Genomic DNA, 22,241 nt, shown 5'->3' on the forward strand with positions numbered 1-22,241 from the left:
TTTTGTGTGTTCGATGTCCCAAAGTAAGTGGAATCATTTCAAGCCGGTATTACAGCTCCATGTGACATCACCCTGTCTGAGTAGCGAAGCTTGTCAGTGTCCCATCAATCTTGTTTTGCACGACATATATCCTGCCAGCGCTCATTTTAATCTGTTGGTCCCTGTTGGACATTGTTGCGCGACCCTAGCTCCGTTTAATCTGTTACAAGAGAAGCAAAAATCGTATGCTTCTTTGTTAGAACAAAGACTGGGAAGCCCACAGGCAGTTCATCGCATAACAACATTGACCAATGTTCAATTTCTAAATCAAACCGCTCTTTCATCAAACCAATCTACTGCATGCAACGATATCGATACAGCAAATTTTTCTCTGAAACACCCACCTGTTCCAAGTGTAAATAGTGCTGATTCACTAAATTCTACTGGACACCAAACGCGCTAAAGCTGATCTCATGATCAAGTCTTGTTCCGTGACCAATGTCAGCACAAACTCGTCCCACAATGGCAGCCTCCTATCCACACCTCTAGCCTTCCGTTTTGATGGTACGACTGTACCAACAGCCCTTCCAACATCTTATATCCTTGGCCTTTTCTTGGATGAACTGAAACACCACTGAAGAAAAGAGAAAATACTGATTTGTGTTTCGTTTTGTTTTATTAACACATTTTTTGTCCCTCCCGATAAGTTCCCTGTGTTTTGCCTATTTAGACAGCACCACTTTCTTGCGTGCTGACATGCTAACGACAAGACTGCGATACTAATGCTTGCGTGTAAATTAAACCTACGACGTGAGGCACACGACACGTAAAAGACTGTATTTTTGTGTGGTTTGTGACTGATGCGGGGAAAGCAGATCTTAGCAAGGCTATTGGAATCCAGAAAGAAAATTGGGGCTGGCCACGCATTTTTTAGACATTATGAAACAGCAATTATTCTATAAATGGTAAAATACAAAACATTGTATGGATTTTGTTTTTAATTGAAGCTTTATTACCTCTGAAAAAATGGATGGTTACCCCCAATTTTCATTTCGGTCGTACCAAAACTTCTGCTTTCTCCGCATACTTAAAACTGCGCAAAAATATCCCTGTAGTAGTGTTGGACACTTGCTTGACACAGCGGAGAGGCACCAGGAATCTAAGTAGTTCTTCTTTATTCTTTGACGACGATTCCTCACAATACTACATCTACACTACTCAGTTCTTTTTCCCACTAGTATCACTGAAATCACACCTTACTATATAGTGCACTATAAACATGTTTACGACTGTAACTCAACCAAGACCAGATGGTCTCGGCCAGAGATAAGAATTCTCGATTTAAATGTTCTTAAATCATAGTCAGTCTTAACGTCTTATTGATGCTGACAGTCTCGACGACTGTCGGCTGAAAACTTGAAAAACATGTTTATCTTCACTAGCCTGATGAATTTCTTCAAGAAGAGATAAGAATTGGTTTCGCCAAAATACACTTACAGGAAAGAACAACACAACTGTTCTAAGAAAATAGATAATCAAACAATTTTCCGTTTTTTACCAGGAACCTAAATTTTACAACTCCTTGAGTACCGAAATCGTCAACTCGTCCTCATCTATCTCCTTTAAGAAAGCACTTAAGGCGTTTTTCTATAATAACTATTCGTAGTTTTCATTTTCTTGTAGTTTTTTTTTTCGTAATATATCCTTCCGTTTGACATTGTAATTGTATCCGTCGTCGTGTTCTTATCTTCTTTTTTGATTTCATCTTGTAAAATAATAACTGAGGAGACCTAATTAATATAGGGTTCATAGTTTCCTTTAGGTCTCCTCGCCATTGTTACATCTATTTTTTTTCTATTTTTTTTTTGTTTACATTGTATTTGTGGTGTGGCAAAATAAATAAATAAATAAATAAATAGAAAGGGAAACCAATCAGGCTGCCAATCCTGAAGTATTTTGCCTTGATTTCAACCTACGAGGAGGCCCAAACTAAGGCTAAAGCTGTTAACAGCTGTTAACTCTAATCTTTGAACAACAGGAAAATGTCAAACAATCTGGAAAATATCCATCAAAACTATCGAAAGGAAATAACAACTAAAATTAAAGTTGAAATACACCCTTACATTAGCTTCACAACAGTAGGCACTACCAATAGGAGACTCAAGTATCTCGAGATGCGCAGAACGTATACGCAGTAATAAAAGTTGACGCCGTCCTTAAATTAGATTTTAGGCGTTGGCAATCTGTTTTCATGATGCAAGCAGCGCCCGTAGCAGAAGTCGCATAGGAGAGTCCTAAGCTTTTGATCACATTCGAATCCGAAAATCTGAGATTGAATATTTAACAAAATGAACTGTTTGGTGTCCTAAATTGAATGGCAATTAAGTTCATATCGATTCCAATAGTACATGAACTCCAAGCTATCGATTACTAACACCATGAAGTCAACAACTGAATGGCAATGCAGTACTAATTTCTAATTCAGTTAAAGCCAGAGAGCACGCGGAGGCACCCATAGCATAAGTACTTCATGCGGCACTGCGAAATTCTTAACATCGTCTACAGAGAATAAAAACTAAATGTCTTCGAGAGACGACAATTTCCCGTAACAAAATAAGGTATTTCACGTTTCAAACGATAGGCAGGAAGGAGCACACCGGATACCATCCGCACCTTACGCATGCGCACAGCCATGGATAGCTGATTCGGCGGGAGCAAATGGTGCTGTGTATCAAATGTACTTTTAAGCAAAAATAGTTTCTTCCCACCCAAATATATTCCCACAATAACTCGTCTCTACTGTACTCGGTTGAGAAGTTCTCATCTTGATTTCTCGTTGCAATGTCAGCTGTTTAGAATATGACCGATTTATAAATAATTGATTGGAACGTTTACCTCTGCCACTGCCTTATAGTTTTGGTATATTACTACTAATTGTAGCCGGTATTGGAAGGGTCTGTGCCCAAGCCTTTAGCTGTAATTTTGAAACCCTTCAAGCGAGCAATGTTTCATCCGCGGATACGTGCTCTTCACTAAGATTTCATGACCTTTGATTTGAAATAATACAGAATCTATCTTTCGATGAAATACTGATTTGTTTGTATGTCGTTTTTTTTTTCAAATATATTTAATCACTCCCGACCTGTTTCCTGTGACGTCAAATTTGGCCGAATCAGATGGCACCACCTTGTTGAGTGCGATATGCCGGCCGGCCGGACGACAAGCCTGCGATTATAATGGTTTCGTGTCAATTAAACCTACAACGTGACGCACTCGACACGTAAAAGGTCTTTGGAGTTTGAAACACCTTGGAATGACGAGAGTTATGCACAGCAGAAGCGCAGAAAAAGTCGCACATGAGAGTTGTAAACTTTCGATCACATTCTTATCCGAAAATCTGAGATAAATCATTTTCAAAAAAATGAACCGTTTAGTGTCCTAAATTCTATGGCAATTTTAAAGTTCATATCGATTACAATAGAACATGAACTCCAAACTATCGATTACTATCACCATGAAGTCAACAATATATAAACGGCAATTCCGGTACTGTACTGCTCTGACTGGTTCAACTGAATTAGAAAAGAAACCAATGCGCCGGTCACTGATTAGTACTTCATCGGCAAAACAGCGAGAAGTCCTTACCGTCTTGTACAGCCTAATAAAACTGAATGTCTTCGAAAGACAAGACTATCAGATTACATCCGCATACTATCAAGTTAGAACAGCCCCGCTTACTGCTTTAAGGGGGGATTTCACCTAAACGCCATTTTTTCGCCACTTGACATGGCTTTTATGGAAATGTCTCATTCACGTTTCAAGCAATCTAAAAACTCTATCATCATCCCGTGAATCTGTGTAGTGGGGTGTTTTGTGAATTTTGGGGTGATTTTTGGGTATATTTGAGAGGAGATGATTTTTCTAGAAGGATTCAGTAAAATTAAGAGAAATAAGAAATATTGAAGATTTAGTGAAGTTTTAAAATTAGAATTTGTGGTTAATAATTAATAGACGGACACCAAGTTAGTCCACTAGCAACCTGGGGTGCTCTTGCTTGGGTGTCAACTGTCTGTTGGTGTTCGAAAAATCATTTTCTTTCTTCTATCTCTTCTTAAAACCTCTTCAAATTTCATTCAAATTTAGGTGAAATCCCCTCTTAAATGCCGTGACGGCTCTACAGGAAATGCAGTCTGCAGCCTTTTATACCACAATGTAGGTGAGCAGTGCAAAACTGCTCTGTCTGGAGACATAAGGCTGACGTCCTAATCCGTACAAGACTAGGAAATTTTGTTTTGTTGCTGAAGTGACAGGAGTCCACTAATTGAAGTTAGGTCAATATCACGTACGACTGAAAATAATTCTGGGAAAAATGTTTGTCACGTAGCTAGCGTAATAAGATTTAACTGGACCATCCAGTGTTAACTTACATGGAGGCGCTTGCCCAATTATTCCCCAGAATAGTACAAAACAAATTCTGAAAAAGCCAAAAAATATATTTGGTAAAAGACCGATAAATTCCGAACCCAAACTTAAGCTTGTGTTTTTTCAAATGACCTATTTTCGCTTTCAAACGATAGACAGGAAGGAGTCAGGAAGGAGCAATATACTACACCATCCCGCTGGTACCTAACGCATGCGCACAGTCTTTTCAACTGAGAAGTAGCAGCTATTTACAGCTGTTTTCGTCCTGCCGCTTGTGCATGGTAAAGTAGTCAGTGACCAAGCTTCGAAAATCCGGCACCGCGCATCATGTACCTTTCCAATTTTCCAATGAAGGCCACAATAAGTGTGAGACTTGCTGCAGTAGCAGCTGGTGTTGCCTAGCAGTCTCCAGCCAGTAGCTTCCACAAGTATTGTGTGGAGCTGGAGTTCAAAAGTAACTCATGACTTAATTACTGTACGTAGGAGTGCAACACAAGCTAGCATACAGATACTACGTGTCTTCTTTGCGGTATACTTGCATGCTGATGAACCTCAGTTAATGTTCTGAATGTTGTGTTATCCATCCATGCTGTATTTAGCTTATTTCACGTTTCACTTGGGAAATGAGGTTTTTTGGTTTTTTTTTTTTTTTTCTAATTCCGTCCGTAGCGCCTCTTTCTTTGACAGGTCCTCGTCACATCCGTGGTTTGTGCTCAACCATATTGAAATGTATATTCTAAGATAACCAAACGCACCAAAAGGGTCGAAGGTGCGATAGGGAGCTCAAGGCAACGGCAACGAATACGTCCCCCGAAAATATATCTTTATTTCATTTGTGCTACTTCGCGTTTATTTCAACTCGCTCAACTTTTACCTCTTCCACGGCCTTATAGTTTTGGTATATTTCTGCTAATTTTAGCCGGTATTGGAAGAGTCTGTACCCAATCCTTTAGCTGTAATTTTGAAACCCTTCAAGCAAGCAACGCTTCATCCGCAGATACGCCGCTCTTCACTAAAATTTTATTACATTTCACTTAAAATAATACAGAATCTATCTTTCAATGGAACACTCATTTGTTTGTGTGTTGTTTATTTTTCAGATATATTTTTTCACAATCCCTCCAGGCAAGTTTCCTGTGACGTCAAATTAGGCTAATTCAGGCGGCTCGACCTTGTTGCGTGCGACAAGCCTGCGATACCAATGGTTTCGTGTCAATTAAACCTACAACATGACACACACGACACGTAAAAGGTCTTTGGAGTTTGAAACACCTAGGAATGACGAGAGTTATGCACAGCAGAAGCGCAGCAAAAGTCGCACATGAGAGTTGTAAACTTTCGATCACATTCTTATCCGAAAATCTGAGATAAATTATTTTAAAAAAAATGAACCGTTTAGTGCCCTAAATTCTATGGCAATTTTAAAGTTCATATCGATTTCAATAAAACATGAACTCCAAACTATCGATTACTATCACCATGAAGTCATCGATATATAAACGGCAATCCTGGTACTGCTCCACTGCTTTAGCTGATCGGATGAATTAGAAAAGAAACCCATTAATGGCTCCTGGCCGGTCACATAAGTACTTCATCCAAAACACCGAGAAATGCTTACCATCTTGTACAGCATAATAAAAACCAAACGTCTTGGAGAGACGAGACTCTAAGATTACATCCGCATACTTTCAAGTTAGAACAGCCCCGCTGCCGCTTAATGCCATGACGGCTCTACAGGAAATGCAGTCTGCAGCCTTTTATACCACATTGCAGGTGAGCAGTGCCAAACTGCTTTGTCGGGAGACAAGGCTGACGTCCTAATCCAGAAAAGACAAGGAAATATTGTTTCGTTGTTGGAGCCGGCAGGAGTAATTGAAATTAGGTCAATATTACGTACGACTGAAAATAATTCTAGAAAAATGTTTGTCGATTAGCTAGCGTCATCAGATTTAAGGGGGAATTTAACCCGAAATTTGAATGAAATTTGAAGTGGTTTTAAGAAGGGATAGAAGAAAGAAAATGATTTTTGGAACACTAACAGACAGTTGATACCCACGCAAGAGCACCCCAGGTTGCTAGTGGACTAACTTGGTATCCGTCTATTAATTATTAGCTACAAATTCTTATTTTAAAACTTCACTAATTCTTCAATATTTCTTATTTCTCTTAATTTAACCAATCCTTCTAGAAAAACTATCTTCTCCCAAATATACCCAAAAATCACCCCAAAATTCACAAAACACCCCACAACATAGATTTACGGGATGAACATAGAGTTTTTGGATCGCTTGAAACATGAACAAGATATTTCCATTAAAGCCATGTAAAGTGCAGTAAAGTAGCGTTTACGTTAAGTCCCCCCTTAATTGGACCATTCAATCCTAACTTACATGGAGGTGCTTGCCAATTATTTCCCAGAATAGTACAAAATAAATTCCGACAAATTCGAAAAATATTTTTGATAAAAGACCGGTAAATTCCGAACCCAAGCTTAAGCTTGTGTTTTTTCAAATGACCTATCTTCGCTTTCAAACGATAGACAGGAAGGAGTCAGGAAGGAGCAATACACTACACCATCCCGCGGGGATTACATGTGGCTCGTACCTAACACGTGCGCACAGTCTTTTCAACTGTAAAGTAGCAGCCATTAACGGCTGTTTTCGTCCTGCCGCTTGTAAATGGTAAAGTAGTCAGTGAGCAAGCTTCGATAATCCGACCCCGCGCATCGTGGACTTTTTCTCCAATGAAGGCCACAATAAGTGTGAGACTCGCTGCAGTGGCAACTGGTGTTGCCTAGCAGTCTCCAGCCAGTAGCTTCCACAAGTCAGGAGCACTCAACGACAGTTTTCTCTCAGATCCTTTGAAACGCTATTTTAGGCTATCTGGAGAGCCTTTAAAGCTCTGTAGGTTCATTTCAGGCCGCGCTATATAATATTTTATCTGTTCGGTCAATCTAGGGCAACTTGAGTCTTTTCGAGATTACTAGGGCTTCAGTTTTTGTCCATTTCCCGAAAACCTTAGGCCTTATTTCCTTTCCGAAAATCTTAGCTGACCTTTTTTCGGCCCTCGAAACGATATTTTTATCAATCCAAACACACTAGGCCTAAATTTTTCCATATCACGAAAGTTCGAAGTGAAAATTCCCTTTAGAAAATTGTAGGGGATTAAGGGCCTTCCGAACAGATAATTTACCGAAAAGATCCGTCGGGTGCCCCTTACAAGTATTGTGTGGAGATGGAGTTCAAAAGTAACTCTTGACTAAATTACTGTACGTAGGAGTGCAACACGATTGTTTTCAACCATATTGAAATGTATATTCTAAGATAACCAAACGCACCAAAAGGGTCGAAGGTGCGATAGGGAGCTTAAGCAACGACGACGGCAACGGCAACAGCAACGAAAACGTCACCCGAAAATATATCTTTATTTCATTTGTGCTACGTCGCGTTTATTTCAACTCGCTCAACTTTTAGCTCTGCCACTGCCTTATAGTTTTGGTATATTTCTGCTAATTTTAGCCGGTATTGGAAGGGTCTGTACCCAATCCTTTAGCTGTCAGTTTTGAAACCCTTCCAGCGAGCAACATTTCATCCGCGGATACGCCGCTCTTCACTAAAATTTTATTACATTTCACTTAAGATAGTACATGAACTCCAAACTATCGACCACTATCATCATGAAGTCAACAATAAACGGCAATGCCGGTACTGCTCCACCGGTTCAACTGAATTAGAAAAGAAACGAATGGGCCCGTCACATAAGTACTTCATCCAAGACAACGAGAAATGCTTACCATCTTGTACAGCGTAATAAAAACTACACGTCTTCGAGAGACGAGACTCTAAGATTACATCCGCATACTTTCAAGTTAGAACAGCCCCGCTTGCCGCTTAATGCCATGACGGCTCTACAGGAAATACAGTCTGCAGCCTTTTATACCACATTGCAGGTGAGCAGTGCCAAACTGCTCTGTCTGGAGACATAAGGCGACGTCCTAATTTAGAAAAGACAAGGAAATATCGTTTCGTTGTTGGAGCTGGCAGGAGTAATTGAAATTAGGTCAATATTACGTACGACTAAAAAAATTATTCTAGGAAAATGTTTGTCGTTTAGCTAGCGTAATCAGATTTAATTGGACCATCCAATCCTAACTTACATGGAGTTACTTGCCAATTATTCCCCAGAATGGTACAAAACAAATTCCGACAAATTCGAAAAATATTTTTGGTAAAAGACCGGTAAATCCCGAACCCAAGCTTAAGCTTGTGTTTTTTCAAATGACCTATTCAGTTCGCTTTCAAACGATAGACAGGAAGGAGTCAGGAAGGAGCAATATACTACACTATCCCGCTGGTACCTGACGCATGCGCACAGTCTTTTCAACTGAGAAGTAGCAGCCATTTACGGCTGTTTTCGTCCTGCCGCTTGTGCATGGTAAAGTAGTCAGTGAGCAAGCTTCGAAAATCCGGCACCGCGCATCGTGAAGGCCACAATAAGTGTGAGACTCACTGCAGTGGCAACTGGTGTTGCCTAGCAATCTCCAGGCAGTAGCTTCCACAAATATTGTGTGGAGCTGGAGTAACTCATGACTAAATTACTGTACGTAGGAGTGCAACACAAGCTTGCATACAGATGCTGCGTTTCTTGTTTGCGGTATACTGGCATGCTGATGAGCCTCTGTTAATGTTCTGAATGTTGTGTTACCATCCATGCTGTATTTAGCTTATTTCATGTTTCACGTAGGAAATGAGGTTTTTTGGTGTTTTTTTTTTTTTTCCTAATTCCATCCATAGCGTCCCATTCTTTGACCGGTTCTCGTCATATCCGTGGTTTGTGTTCAATCATATTGAAAGGTAGATTCTGACCTACCAAAAGGGTCGATAGTGCAGAAAGTGCGATAATGACCAATGACGGCCACTTTATACGTACTACCCGCAGACTGTCACGCATACTATAAAACGTAACAAAACAAATACACTATAAATAACAAATAAACAATCAGTTCTCATTTAACGGGCACGAAAGTCACAGATTACGGCTAATGATCAAACAATAATTCACGACAAAAGCATGAATCTGAGCTATTCACGGAATCACGAAAATACATCCGAAATTATGTCGAGTACGACACTGAATATATTGTAAAACATTCTGTCCCTTATGGACACTGGTCACTGAGACAACAGTTTTGAAAACGATTCTTTCTTTTTTTTTTTTTTTTTTTCGTGCTCTTATTAAAAGCGTTTCCGGTGCCTTCTCGAATTCAAAAAGGTGATTCGAGGTGATCGCCATGTGGTTAAGTTTGGCAACCCACACTGTATCAAATGAAAGGTAATCTGTTTTAAAAAGCGAGGAAGTCGAACTTCGATACCGATAGAGTATTTTGGCGTCTGAAATATTGACCCGGTTCAGCTGATGGACTGCATTGATATACAGGTATAAAGGTACCTCTTTATTACGGACACCAAGGGGCAAGGATTAAGTGTCCGCATTATAGAGGTGTCCGTTGTAGAGAGGTAGGCTTTATATGGATTTCGGTCTCTCAGGGACCAATTGATCTGTCCGTAATAGAGAGGTGTCCGTATAAAAGAGGTGTCCGTAAAGAGAGGTTCCACTGAAACTCAGTGACTGAAACTAAGCTGTAAAACAATTAAACACAATTTCGTGCAGATTGATTTCCGATCGGACGTGATCGACGCAGAGTCGACACCCACTACAGCTTCCGGTTATCAGTTGCTTGTCAAGGTCAGACGAACCGGCTTCAGCAAACTTCCTTTGTAGAGGCGGTGATTCTCATCAAAACATCTGACAGTCTTTACAGTCATTTCAAATTCGCTTTGGTTCCAGAATGAACGCTTTCCTGCTTTTAGGAGCGATTGGCTTCGCATTGGCAGCTTGCTTCGCCTTATCTGAAGGTAAACTGCTTAATGTCTTATAAGTAATTATCCAGTAATGTTTCTTAAGATTTTCTAACCAGCTAGTATAATAGTTCATCGTGTTTATTTATTTCATGTTACGTGATCACGTCCATACATGAGGTAGATTTACATGCAGCTTTGCTCAGTGCATGTAAGAGCTTACACAAAAGGTAAAAATATCTCATATTTCCACGCTCTATTCAATGTAAGATACTGAAGGGGCACCCAACAGATCGTTTCGGTAAATTATCTGTTCGGGAGACCCTTAATCGCCTACAATTTTCTGAAGGGAATTTTCACCTCGAGCTTTCGGTATGGGAAATTCAAGGCCTATTGTTTTCGGATTGACAACAATGTCGTTTCGGCTGCTGAAAACAGGTCAGCTAAGATTTTCGGAAAGGAAATAAGACCTAAGGTTTTCGGGAAATGGACAAAGATGCCCTAGTAATTTCGAAAAGACTCAGGTTGCCCTAGAATGACCGAGCAGATAAAAATATTACAGCACAGCCTAAAATGAACTAACAGAGCCTTAAAGGCACTCCAGATAGCCTAAAATAGCGTTTCAAAGGATTTGAGAGAAAACTGTCGTTGGGTGCCCCTGTGCTGAGATACCAAATAGTTCTCTGTATCACTTAGGAAAATCGAGATGTCACGTAAATTCGAATCGATTCCGAATTTCTGATTCCCCATAAATACTACAAGTATGTCAGTTTAATACCAGTTGGAAAATATGTAAATAGAGGAATCAGTGGTAATTGGAAGTTCAAATTGTTCAGATGATGTTACAAAAATCAAGTAAAAACAATGATGTCCTACCAAAAAGCGTTTAAATATGCAGAATCCAAATGGGTAACATATCGTTTAAAATGAAGCCCAACCTTAAATAATAACATCGATCACCTTAACGCGTCTTATAGGGATATTATTCGGCTTAAGCGTGAATGCTAAAGGTAGTGCTTTCGTTTAAGTGTTCAATCTTAGGCGGTTATAAGTGCCAAAGCAGTGTTTTTTTATTTTATTTTTTTTTTTTTGTTTTAATTTCTGTGTTTTACTTTCACTTGTTTTTAATCGCCGCTCAAAGTCTGATTCGAATTAACTCGATCAGTCCCCCACGCACACGCGGGGTGGAAGGAAGCTGTACATGATAGAAAATATAAGGAATCTGACAGTTGATTCCTGGTGTATGTTTCTTAACAGTCGATCGAAATACCTCTCCGTCCGGAGAAATTATTGTGTCCAATTGTCCAATTTCGATATATTAAAATTCAGCCTGAAACAATAACATCGCCTCGAGGCTCCGGTGAATAATTTCTATAGGTTTATTCCCCGAAGCCTCACAGTGATGTTTATTGTGTCAGGCTGAAATTCAATACATTGCAATTGGGCTGTTGTTCTCTTTCAACGGCGCCATCGTCTACACGATAATATTTTGTTTTGCATGTTTTTTATGCTCTCTGCGTCATAAACGGATAACAATGCTTTATACAATTCCGGCGTATTGCCCAGAGACAAGTTACTCTGATGTTGAAATAATACCGTAATAGGAGGCGTCGATAGAGGTGATGATTTGGTTCTGTATTTGTGGTTTAGAGAGGTGATGATGTGGTTCTGTATTTGTGGTTTACATTCTGTCAACATATCCCTCCAACACATTAGTCCCTTGTTCCTCAGCAGTCTACACGCCTCTTATCTTTTTAAGGTGGGACGTGCTATCGTATATCTGACATATACCAAAATCACTCCTGCAAAGCGTTTGCAGAAGCTGAACAATCGTGCGCCCCTGACGCAGATGACCGGCATGGCAAAGAGAGATATCTTACAAGCTAGTGAAAAAAAGCTATTCAACGCTTTGATCTCGAACAAAATTAGGCAGAAAAATTGACCAGTCATATTCCCCTCCTATACCCCCACCCTAATAAATAAAATGGTTTGTCACTTATTCAGCCGTGTTTGGGGACGTCACGCACCACTCTTGGTGGTGCTTCTTACATCTTGATGCCATAAACGGCTGCGAAGGAGATTAGAATCACTCGCGCTGCGAAAACTTGTCGATGATCAGTTTAGTTCAGTTTATTGTGTTGCCATAAGTTGAACAAAAGCAAGAGAAAAAACTAATTATTTAAACACTAATGGCGAGGAAACCGGCCTTATAAGAAATAGGCTCCCTCACTAGAGAATTATAACAAAGTATTATCATATTCATGCAGTAAATGTGTGGGGGGGGGGAGGGGGGAGGGGGTGGGGGCAGGGAAGTACTCCGTTATATAAGCAGTGCATGTGGGGGGTATAGTTTTTTGTATTGCCCAGGGCCAGGTCTGGGAACGGACCATGGATTTTAGGGAATGGATTTGAAAACGGTGTTTATAAAATAAGATATTTAGGTTTGAGAGAAGGGAAGAGAGCCTCCCCCCCCCCCTCCCCTCTATAAAGAAAAGGAAAATCAAAAAAGAAGACATATCGAGATCAATGTAAGGGTCGATTGAAACATAGTCCAGGGCGGAAGTCTCTTATCTTATAATCACCTACTCTGTTTACTCGGAAATGGAAATATGAGACGTGTACACCCAAACTAGCCAAAAGATTAAGGAAAACTTTTTTTAACTGATTGGGTCACCTTAACATGCTTTCAAACATTTTGTCCTCTCAGGATCAACAATGGCTATTTCACACGAGTTTACCGCATATGCTAATGAAAATTTGACGTTGTCGTGCAAGCCGAGGGACAGCCCCTCACACTTGGTTTTCTGGTACAAGACAGACAAGAACAGCAAAGACGCCGAGAAATTCCTACATACTGGGCCGACCTTCACCATAATCAACGCATCAGTGACTGACACAGGCATATATTCGTGTTCCGCGGTAGAATGGGGAACCTGGAGCATAAAAAGCTACATCATGGTGAACGTTATAGGTGGGTTGTTCGTTTTCAATTAGCCTCAAGTTTTACGGGCGCATACGGCCACGTCGGATGTAATTCGAACCCCACAAAATCTGACCAAATTCGCAGTAACTAACTCCAATGATTACACAAATAAGGTTAATAACTCACTCCTTTATTCAAAGACTAAACTCCGGCAAGGGAGGGGTAGGGAGTGGAGAGGTTGGTACTCGACAAAGTTTCATACAGGAGTCTCCATACCTTTTTATATAAATTTTTGATAGACAAGCCAATTTTTTCATACACCTTTCAAAAAATGTTCCCAATTTCACATACCTATAGTAGGAAAATAGGATCTCACTTCAGGGTACTATGTCAGCTGGGGCAGTTGCGCAGCAGAGTCTGGTTGAGACTAATTTGGCTACTACTAGTCGAGGGATTTTTGCTTTTCCGCCATTGCGAAAGCTTTCAAACATATCGCAACAAACAGCTTCTCTAATTACTAAGGAATGTTCGTAAATAAAACATTCAGCTAACTTTTCTGAGGATAAAAAAAAGCGATTCAAACAGATGAAAACAGCTTTCTGAACTCTCCGACGGTATTCAGAAAGGTTAGGCCAATGATTTCAAAATGCTTTCCATCAAAGCGCGCATGCGCCTGGGGTGACATAGCCCCTTTATATACCGAGAAGAAAGTTTTCCCTTTCAGCTCATGAAATCCCTGTACTATTTATACCTCCGGCCTGAAAATGGTACCTCTCTCGGACATAACCTTCTCGTATGGTCCATTATAAGAAACTATCTCTAAGAAACACTCCCATCCCGAACGCATTCACTTTAGAGAATTCGTGAATCATAGTGGGTGGAAGACGCACCTTCGACGGATGTCCATTACACGCGAGTGAGGTGATTATGTTGCCTTATCAGGTCTGGTGAACATTTTCGATATTTCGGTTGCAACGGTGTCTAGCTAAGGAGTCTATAATCTACCCAAGTAACCATAGACAAGAAGAAGCCGATTTCGACAGCATTCCTTTGGTGAGCCATGAAGCCCATCAAAGCAACTTCCATAGCCTTCAGCAAATGGACGCAAAAATAACAGATGTGCTCGAATAATTAAAATTCAAGTATGGAGAAGGGCGAATTACTGAAGATCAAATTTGCCTAAAAAACGGAAAAAATTGACAGTTATTCCCAAAGCGGCTATGAGGGGAACAATGGTCTTCTGCAGGTCTATGCCGACGACAGTGTGTATTGTAAAAAAAAAATTAAAGAAAGACTGGGAGTCCAATCAGCGGCAAAACGAAAACGAAAGACAAAATCAACATATTACACGATAACGTATTGGACGACCGAGGCTAAAAGGTACTTATGCTTAAGACTAAGATCCGATTAAGTACAAAGGCGACGATAGCGGGCGAGATTTGACCGCCATCTGAAGCGCATTGACCGATCTCCTTCCTTTTTCGAAAAAAAAATCTAGCGAAGGTCATAACTGACCCGCTCTTTAATTTTTTAATGTGGAAGAGTTTCGTACAATTCTTGCACATTTTGGGCATTGTAATGGTATAAGTAAATCATATAAATGCATGTTACAGTTTATAGGTAAATTGTTCTGTTGCACTGTGTTGCTATATTATAATTTTTAAAGTTATGAAATTTGCATGCAGATAGTTTAAGAGCGGCTGCCTGTAAGAATCGAGAACTGCATTTCAGCGACCACTTGGTCGAATTTCTTATATTTCGCCTGAAGATACCCTTGGATTAACTATTTTCAAAAATCATATTTTAAAGTTCCAAGGTATTTTATTTTTTGAGAAAATTGCAAGAGTTTGAAATGCGGCCTAGGTGCGGTCACGGGCCGATGAAAACCGCGAAAATTTAGGTCAAAGGACGAAGCCCCGCTCACGGTGTAAAATAACTCAATGAACTTGAAACTTTACACAAACCTAGACCAACCATTTCACAAGAAAATTAATACAATAAACATTCCAAACTCGCTGGCTGCTTTCTAAAGCATGCAGATTTGTGTACGCTACTCAAAATGGCCTTGAAACTAATGCCTATTTTCATTAAAATAAAAGTGTTTCTGGTGTGATTTTCTCTAAATTAAATCTCATATTTCGAAAGAAGAAGAAAAGAACTTTATTTGTTCTAAGTTTCCAGCTCTGATTCAAACTCTTTCCCACTCAAGGAAGATCGAATATGCGTCACGAATTATGAGATCAGGGGCCCGTTTCTCGAAAGTCCCGGTAACTTCCGGGCCCGTTAACTTATCGGGGCCGTTATCGGGAAACTTTACCGGGCCCGATAATGCGTTTCTCGAAGCACCCGTAAACTTTCCCGGTAATTTCCGGGCCCGGTAAAATAGAAGCCATTGCCAGGCTCTTGCGCGCTACACGCTCGTTCGCAAGAGAAGGAGAACGACTTAGGACTACACCAATCCATTCGATTCATTTGAGAAAAGCACGGTTATGGATGAGACAGGATTGTCTCCATGCTTTTTGAAGGACAATACAATACGTTCTAAGTTTAACTTTTTTCGTTTTATCAAAGGGGAGCAACCAAGAGAGATCACTATTTGCATCATGCATGGTATCGGCAATTACTTTCAGGAAACTCCCTGATGCAAAATAGAACCTGAAAAGGATTATGAATGTTATCATCATGAATTCTTGTTGTGAGCATCAAACTAATAGTCAGGATCAGTATGTAATTCCTTCAAAGTTGTAGAAGAGATGAAGCTAAGCAAGCTATGGCGATCGCCGGGGAAACAGTGTCTGCGTGATGTCCTATTTCAACAGTTCGTACTGATACAAATTTTCTTTTAGCAGCCTTAGTATAGAGAATATTGGGAATAAGGAAGGATCTTATACAAGTTTTAAAATTGAATAGCTATAGTTCAACTGGCGTGATTTGATCGTCTTCTCCGGCAGACATCAAGCACTATTTTCACCGATCCGAAATCGGCTTTTGTATACTACCACAAGGCTCGATCAATTGAAATGCGACTGAAACTATTTTGCGAAAAGTGGAACGATTTTTCAGTTCTTTATTCTCGTTTATCTATCGTGTGTAAGCTTCTTATTCTTTATCCCTCTAGCTAATGCAGCAAACACTGCATTTGTGTATTTCGAGGACGGCGCACAATTCGACTCTCATCGCGATCGCTCTGTTTATATCAATGGTTATGTTTACATTTATCTCAGTGCAGCATGTCAGATTTATAACTTCCTCTTTCTTATGAAAATTCTGCACATTACAAGAAAGCAAACAATATCGCTTACGGTAGGATTAGTTTTGCATGACAGGAACCCATTTTATGCTAAAAAGGAAGCCATTTCGAAGTAATAATTTACGGCGAGTGAGCCGTGTTTACATGACAAAATATTTATTTTTTCTTCCGCCGTTGGTTGATAATTTATAACAATAAAATAGTAATAATTTCAAATTATATAGCGCCCATATGCAAACACCTTAAGCGCTTTTCAAACATCTAAACAACACTTACAGCAACAACAACAATAATAAGTACTACGCCTGTATTCACGTTTCTCGCTTTATTTCTCCGCAATTAGTCTCCAAGTTCATTCACGAGCCACTTGATTCTCGCTCGCAAAAGCCTGAATCTTTCTATGACTTCACAGTCAGCCATGTCGGCCAGAATTAGTCGTTTTTGGCAAGACCGAGGTCTTCTAACTAAACAAAAAAGTCCACCTCCGGCCGCCATTTTGTTTAGTGTCGCAACATTTGCGATTTCCCGGTAAGTTTACGGGAGGTCATGACCTCCCGTAAATTACCGGGCAACTTACCGGGCAACTTACCGGGATCGTAAATAACGGGAGTTTCGAGAAACACCCGTAAACTTATCGGGGGCTTAACGGGCAACTTACCGGGCCCGATAAGTTACCGGGACTTTCGAGAAACGGGCCCCAGAACCGATTCACAAACACTTGACATCTGGAGCCCGTGAATGTTTCCAAACATCACATATTGGTCCCTAAAACTAATCAGACTGTCTGAAGACAGCCATTCAATGTTTTCCGATCCCAGATTTCTCTCCTATTCTGCTCTAAAATAATATATTTATTCCGGTCAATTAGCCTAAGAAACATGTACAACAAATTTGCATACCATTTCGACGTCGCAGGAAAAAGTAGTGCAAATCAAACTTAACAGCTCCTTTATCTGCTTAAATGAAGCAGGCCATCAGTAAAATGGAGAAAAATGTGTGACTTTGTTCCTGCCGTGTTGTTTTGAGTGTTCCTTTTTTAAGCAGCAACGGCTCAACTCAATAAGCCAGTGTGACAAAACAACTGTAACTCGATATTCACTTCGCTGATGTCGGTAACGCGCACGTGATCCTGGCCAGGCACTTACGCGTTCAGGGCGCTTTTAGAAAAGTACTGCTTGTGGGCTACGACTACCCTGGTGATGATTACCTTCTCAAGCTTAAGGACTGTACAAGAGATCTGAGAGCCCACCTTTCCAACTTTGGTTTTTCCGCCTCAAAAAAAATCGACGTTCAAGTATTCATTAGTGTCAGTTTTTGGTTTTTTGACTTACAGTAACGCAGATCCTGGAACATCGATTTTTTGCGAAAAATAAAAATCTATCCATAACCACCATACCCACAATTTAAAATATAAAATTTGTAACTGTGAAGGTATCACAGTAGTGAACCAACCCGACCTCCCCCACCCCCATCCCCCCTGGCGATAAGCGTCAATTGTGGTTATTGTTTACTTTCTTAAACCAGTTTTCTCGTTGTTCCTGCCAGTCTCTTTCAATTTCCGAGAAGATAGGAATCATGCCAGCCTTGGTCTGTCTGGTGAAGGCCACAAAAACTAACTTATTACTAGCGCAAGCGGGTGAGGGCCGTATCTACCCTATTACTAGCACGAGCGGGTGAGGGCCGTAGCTACCTGATTACTAGCACAAGCTGGTGAGGGCCGTAACTACCTTATTACTAGCACAAGCGGGTGAGGGCCGTATTTCGCCTATTAATTTTCCAATTTCAGATTTCATATTATTATTTTTTTTTTCACGGAGTTGAAAGAAACTGGCAGGGGCAGCCAGAAAACGGTCTAGGAAAGTAAACAATAACCACAATATTATTGACGCTTATAGCTAAGGGGGAGGGGGGAGGTCGGGTTGGTGGGGAATAATATGCTCTCAAATATACAGATTTCATATTTTTAATTGTGAGGATGGTGGTTATGGATGTTTTTTTTTTTTTTCGCGAAAAAATCGACGTTGCAGTGTCTGTATAACTGTAAGTTTTTTCGCGAAAAAAAAAAATACAAATCTGGCAAGACGGGCTCTCGCTTCTCTTGTACAGTCTTTTAACTGGACAAAGGTTTCATTGCCAGGGTAGTCGTAGCTTGGCCCACAAGCAGTACTTTTCACAGTTTGCAGTTTCTAAAAGCGCCCTGTACGCGCAGGATTCCATACCGAAATGCCTGGCCAGGATCACGTGCCCATTACCGACATCAGACTGGCTTATTGAGTTGAGCCGTTGCTGCTCAAAAAGGAACACTCAAAACAACACGGCAGGAACAAAGTCACACGTTTTTCTCCATTTTACTGATCGACTGCTTCATTTAAGAATAGGAAAGAAATCTGGGATCGGAAAACATTGAATGGCTGTCTTCAGTCAATCTGATTAGTTTTAGGGACCAATATGTGATGTTTGGAAACATTCACGGGCTCCAGATGTCAAGTGTTTGTGAATTGGTTCTGATCTCATAATTCGTGACGTGAATTGCGAGCCGGAAGTATCGCACGCATATTCGATCTTCCTTGAGTGGGAAAGAGTTTGAATCAGAGCTTGAAACTTGGAACAAATAAAGTTCTTTTCTTCTTCTTTCGAGATATGAGATTTAATTGAGAGAAAATCACATACCAGAAACACTTTTATTTTAATGAAAATAGGCATTAGTTTCAAGGCCATTTTGAGTAGCGTACACAAATCTGCATGCTTTAGAAAGCAGCCAGCGAGTTTGGAATGTTTATTGTATTAATTTTCTTGTGAAATGGTTGGTCTAGGTTTGTGTAAAGTTTCAAGTTCATTGAGTTATTTTACACCGTGAGCGGGGCTTCGTCCTTTGACCTAAATTTTCGCGGTTTTCATCGGCCCGTGACCGCACCTAGGCCGCATTTCAAACTCTTGCAATTTTCTCAAAAAATAAAATACCTTGGAACTTTAAAATATGATTTTCGAAAATAGTTAATCCAAGGGTATCTTCAGGCGAAATATAAGAAATTCGACCAAGTGGTCGCTGAAATGCAGTTCTCGATTCTTACAGGTAGCCGCTCTTAAATATAACGACTGGTGTTATAAAAAAAAATGAATTCTGTAAAGTTTAAATCCACTGTCCAAATTTGAGTCCATTCCATTCTATATTTATGATGAGGCGATCGGGGATCATTTGCGGTCCAATCTGGGGATCATTTCCCGTCCGGGGATCATTTGCGGTTCAATTTGGGGATCATTTCCGGTCCGGGATCATTTGCGGGCCTATACAGCCTCCTTTTTCATCTGTCCACACTAGGAACGAACCGTTTTCAAAACGATGTGTTTTCAAAAGTCTCCCGTTTTGAAACCATCTTCGAAAGTCTCCGTTTTCTTCCGCGTTTTCGGACGTTTTAGTTTGGACAATAGAGAGATTTAGCATCGCGTATACGTGAAACGCGCACGGCAAAAATTACCACATGACCACGATTTTCCCACCATTATTCGCGTTTGCCGAAAATAGGCTATTTCGCGTTTGCCTTATGCTTGAGAACTTCGTAAGTATTTCTTCCTTTTTCTATCATACATATAAGTGGTTAATTGTTTAAAAGAGGAAGTACCCCAATGATTTTTCCGGCAAGTCATACTAGGGCAAATTAAGTTTCATGTTTGAAAATCCTTCGTAACTCAGTCTTTGCCGCACTTTCCTTCATGAACTCACCCCAGTGAGTCGCAAAACAGCTTCATCGAAACTCGCAAAAGCTTAGCACTCGCGAAGCTAAAGTCAAAAGGTTCACGCTATTTTACGTGAAACGTGAAACGGCAAGCTGACGTTTGACGTTTCACGTAGACACGACACTAAATCTCTCTAATAGGCGAAAACGCAGCAAAAAGTATGCGTTTTCAAACAATAATAATTAATATTTGTTTGACGCAAATTAACATGTACATGTGCATATGATCAAAGACGAACGACGAAAAACGAAGACGTATTAGTGTGGATGGGGCCTAATATGCGGCCTATGAATACAAAAGCCTTTTTTCGTAATATCACAACCCCGCTGTGATATTGGAGCCTGTTCATATGGAGATGAGTTGGAGATGAGTTGTTCGGTGGAGTAGCCTCCTTAACCAGCCAGCTTTTACCGTGTGTTAAAAAAAAACAGTTGTCCTTCCTGATTGGTCCATGACTGATCTCTTATTGGCTTTAAAAAGGTGTGAGAATATTTTTTCTTCCCAAAAATCTTCCTTTAAGGCCAACGATTGGAAATCTACTTCTCGGAAACAAGATAGGATGCCTCTCTTGTCAGAAAATATAACTTGTGTGCACAAATAGTCGTTGCATATTTTTGGATCAAATAAAGGATTTTGTTTAACTGTCTACAGTACCCGGAGAGCCATCTTGCGCAGATGGATGGGAACTTCAGAGGACGTCCTGCTATATGTACTCAGCTCCCAAAGTAACAAAGGTATGGCAAGCAGCTAAAGCTTACTGCGAAGACTCTAAAGCACAGCTGGTAAAAACTAGAAATCCTGAAGATTTACTCCTCCTAAGCCACCTTGCCAAGAACAGAAGTGAGTCTATCTTCTGGACTGATCAACGACGACGCAGTTCAGGAAGAAAAGTTAGCCAGTGTTATGTTTTTGACAGAAAGATGCAGCCTCGGGTCTTAAGAGATTGTTCAAGAACACTCCCTTTTATATGTGAGCGAGGTATGAGGTTTATATTGTCTTACCGTTATAGTTTCGTCCACTATAATCCTCCCGATAACAGTATAGCAGTCAGAAAAGAACCGTTTTTTTCTGTGTCGGCGGGGGAATGGAAACAAATATTTTATCAACTGAGTGCATAAGGTAATTTTGCCACCACAAAAAGCGATTCAAGAATTTCGGGCGTAAGCTGATCGGCAGAAAGAACTTTACGTTCGCCAAATTACATTATCAATCGATGCATTTTCCTTCCTTTTAATTGGCCAAAAGCAAACCACCTGACTTGCAAAAATTGCCCACAAATAACGGTTTGCTCATGCGCAATACTGTCCAACTGTGTTTTGCTACAAAAAATATTCCGCTCATGCGTATTTGAAACCACGCTCTTGTGTGAAAATGGCAGATCGCTTCCCTGAGCTTAGCACTTACCCCTTCGCGAAAATAATTATGAAAAACAAACTCAGTGATCGAATGATGAAACAATCATTGAACTTGGTTGTCGCAAAATATGGTGATTTGTCAGTATCTCACAGATCAATTATTTCGGGAAAAAATCACGATATTTTACCTCGAGCTCGTCCAATAATTGTTAATTATTCACTCAGTCTATAAAATATCTGTATTTCAATAAACCTCACTGAAGTTTCTACAGACGGAGTCCTTAACTCTTGTGGCGAGCCCTGCTCATGTATTCGAGATGTTAGGTTAAAGTCCATCTTGCTCAGCCTTTTTTTCGGGATTAAAATTATAGAGGTCATGTTCAGAGCGAAGTCGACGTTGTGGCGTTATTTAATGGATTTAATGTCCCTGGATGCCGATCAGATCGATTGCATTAAGATCAACAACAACAACAACAACTTTACTGGATAAATAATAAAATTCCATACAATGACTTGAGAATCTGCAGGTAGTTATCAAGCCATTCGAGGCGGGCTCAAGGAAAGGAAGCAAAAAAAAAAGGAATACTAAAGCATTGATCCTAAGACTCCTAGACGCTCTCTAGTGTTTAGGATAGTCTCATAACTATATTTTTATTTAAATAGAGTACGGCGTAACGGTGATATGTTGTTAATATTTAAACTTTAGGGTGCATTGTTTA

The 22,241-nt window shown here is 40.2% G+C and overlaps 1 protein-coding gene and 1 long non-coding RNA gene across 3 annotated transcripts in view; one reads left to right on the forward strand and one right to left on the reverse strand.

Annotated features, from left to right (window-relative positions):
- Positions 1 to 534: 534 nt before the first annotated feature.
- Positions 535 to 8,862, reverse strand: LOC146461324 (uncharacterized). The gene is made up of 3 exons (XR_014857418.1): positions 8,759 to 8,862; positions 8,195 to 8,437; positions 535 to 602 (listed from the first exon to the last, which is right to left on the reverse strand). It is a non-coding gene; the product is annotated as an uncharacterized LOC146461324 (long non-coding RNA).
- A 1,049-nt stretch (positions 8,863 to 9,911) lies between these two features.
- The window catches only part of LOC146461325 (hemicentin-1-like), a 19,867-nt gene continuing 7,537 nt past the window's right edge, over positions 9,912 to 22,241 (forward strand). The window contains exons 1-3 of one of the 2 annotated variants that reach the window (XM_085086937.1): positions 9,912 to 10,316; positions 12,967 to 13,230; positions 20,819 to 21,145. In XM_085086937.1, the coding sequence (XP_084943063.1) occupies positions 10,250 to 10,316; positions 12,967 to 13,230; positions 20,819 to 21,145 (658 nt within the window). In that variant the 5' untranslated portion in view covers positions 9,912 to 10,249. Of the gene's footprint in view, positions 10,317 to 10,434; positions 10,490 to 12,966; positions 13,231 to 20,818; positions 21,146 to 22,241 lie in introns of those variants that run through there. The other variant, XM_085086938.1, reaches the window with a different exon arrangement.

Source organism: Pavona decussata, unplaced genomic scaffold (assembly GCF_977016875.1).
Source record: "Pavona decussata unplaced genomic scaffold, jaPavDecu1.1 SCAFFOLD_199, whole genome shotgun sequence".
Lineage (NCBI taxonomy): Eukaryota > Metazoa > Cnidaria > Anthozoa > Scleractinia > Agariciidae > Pavona > Pavona decussata.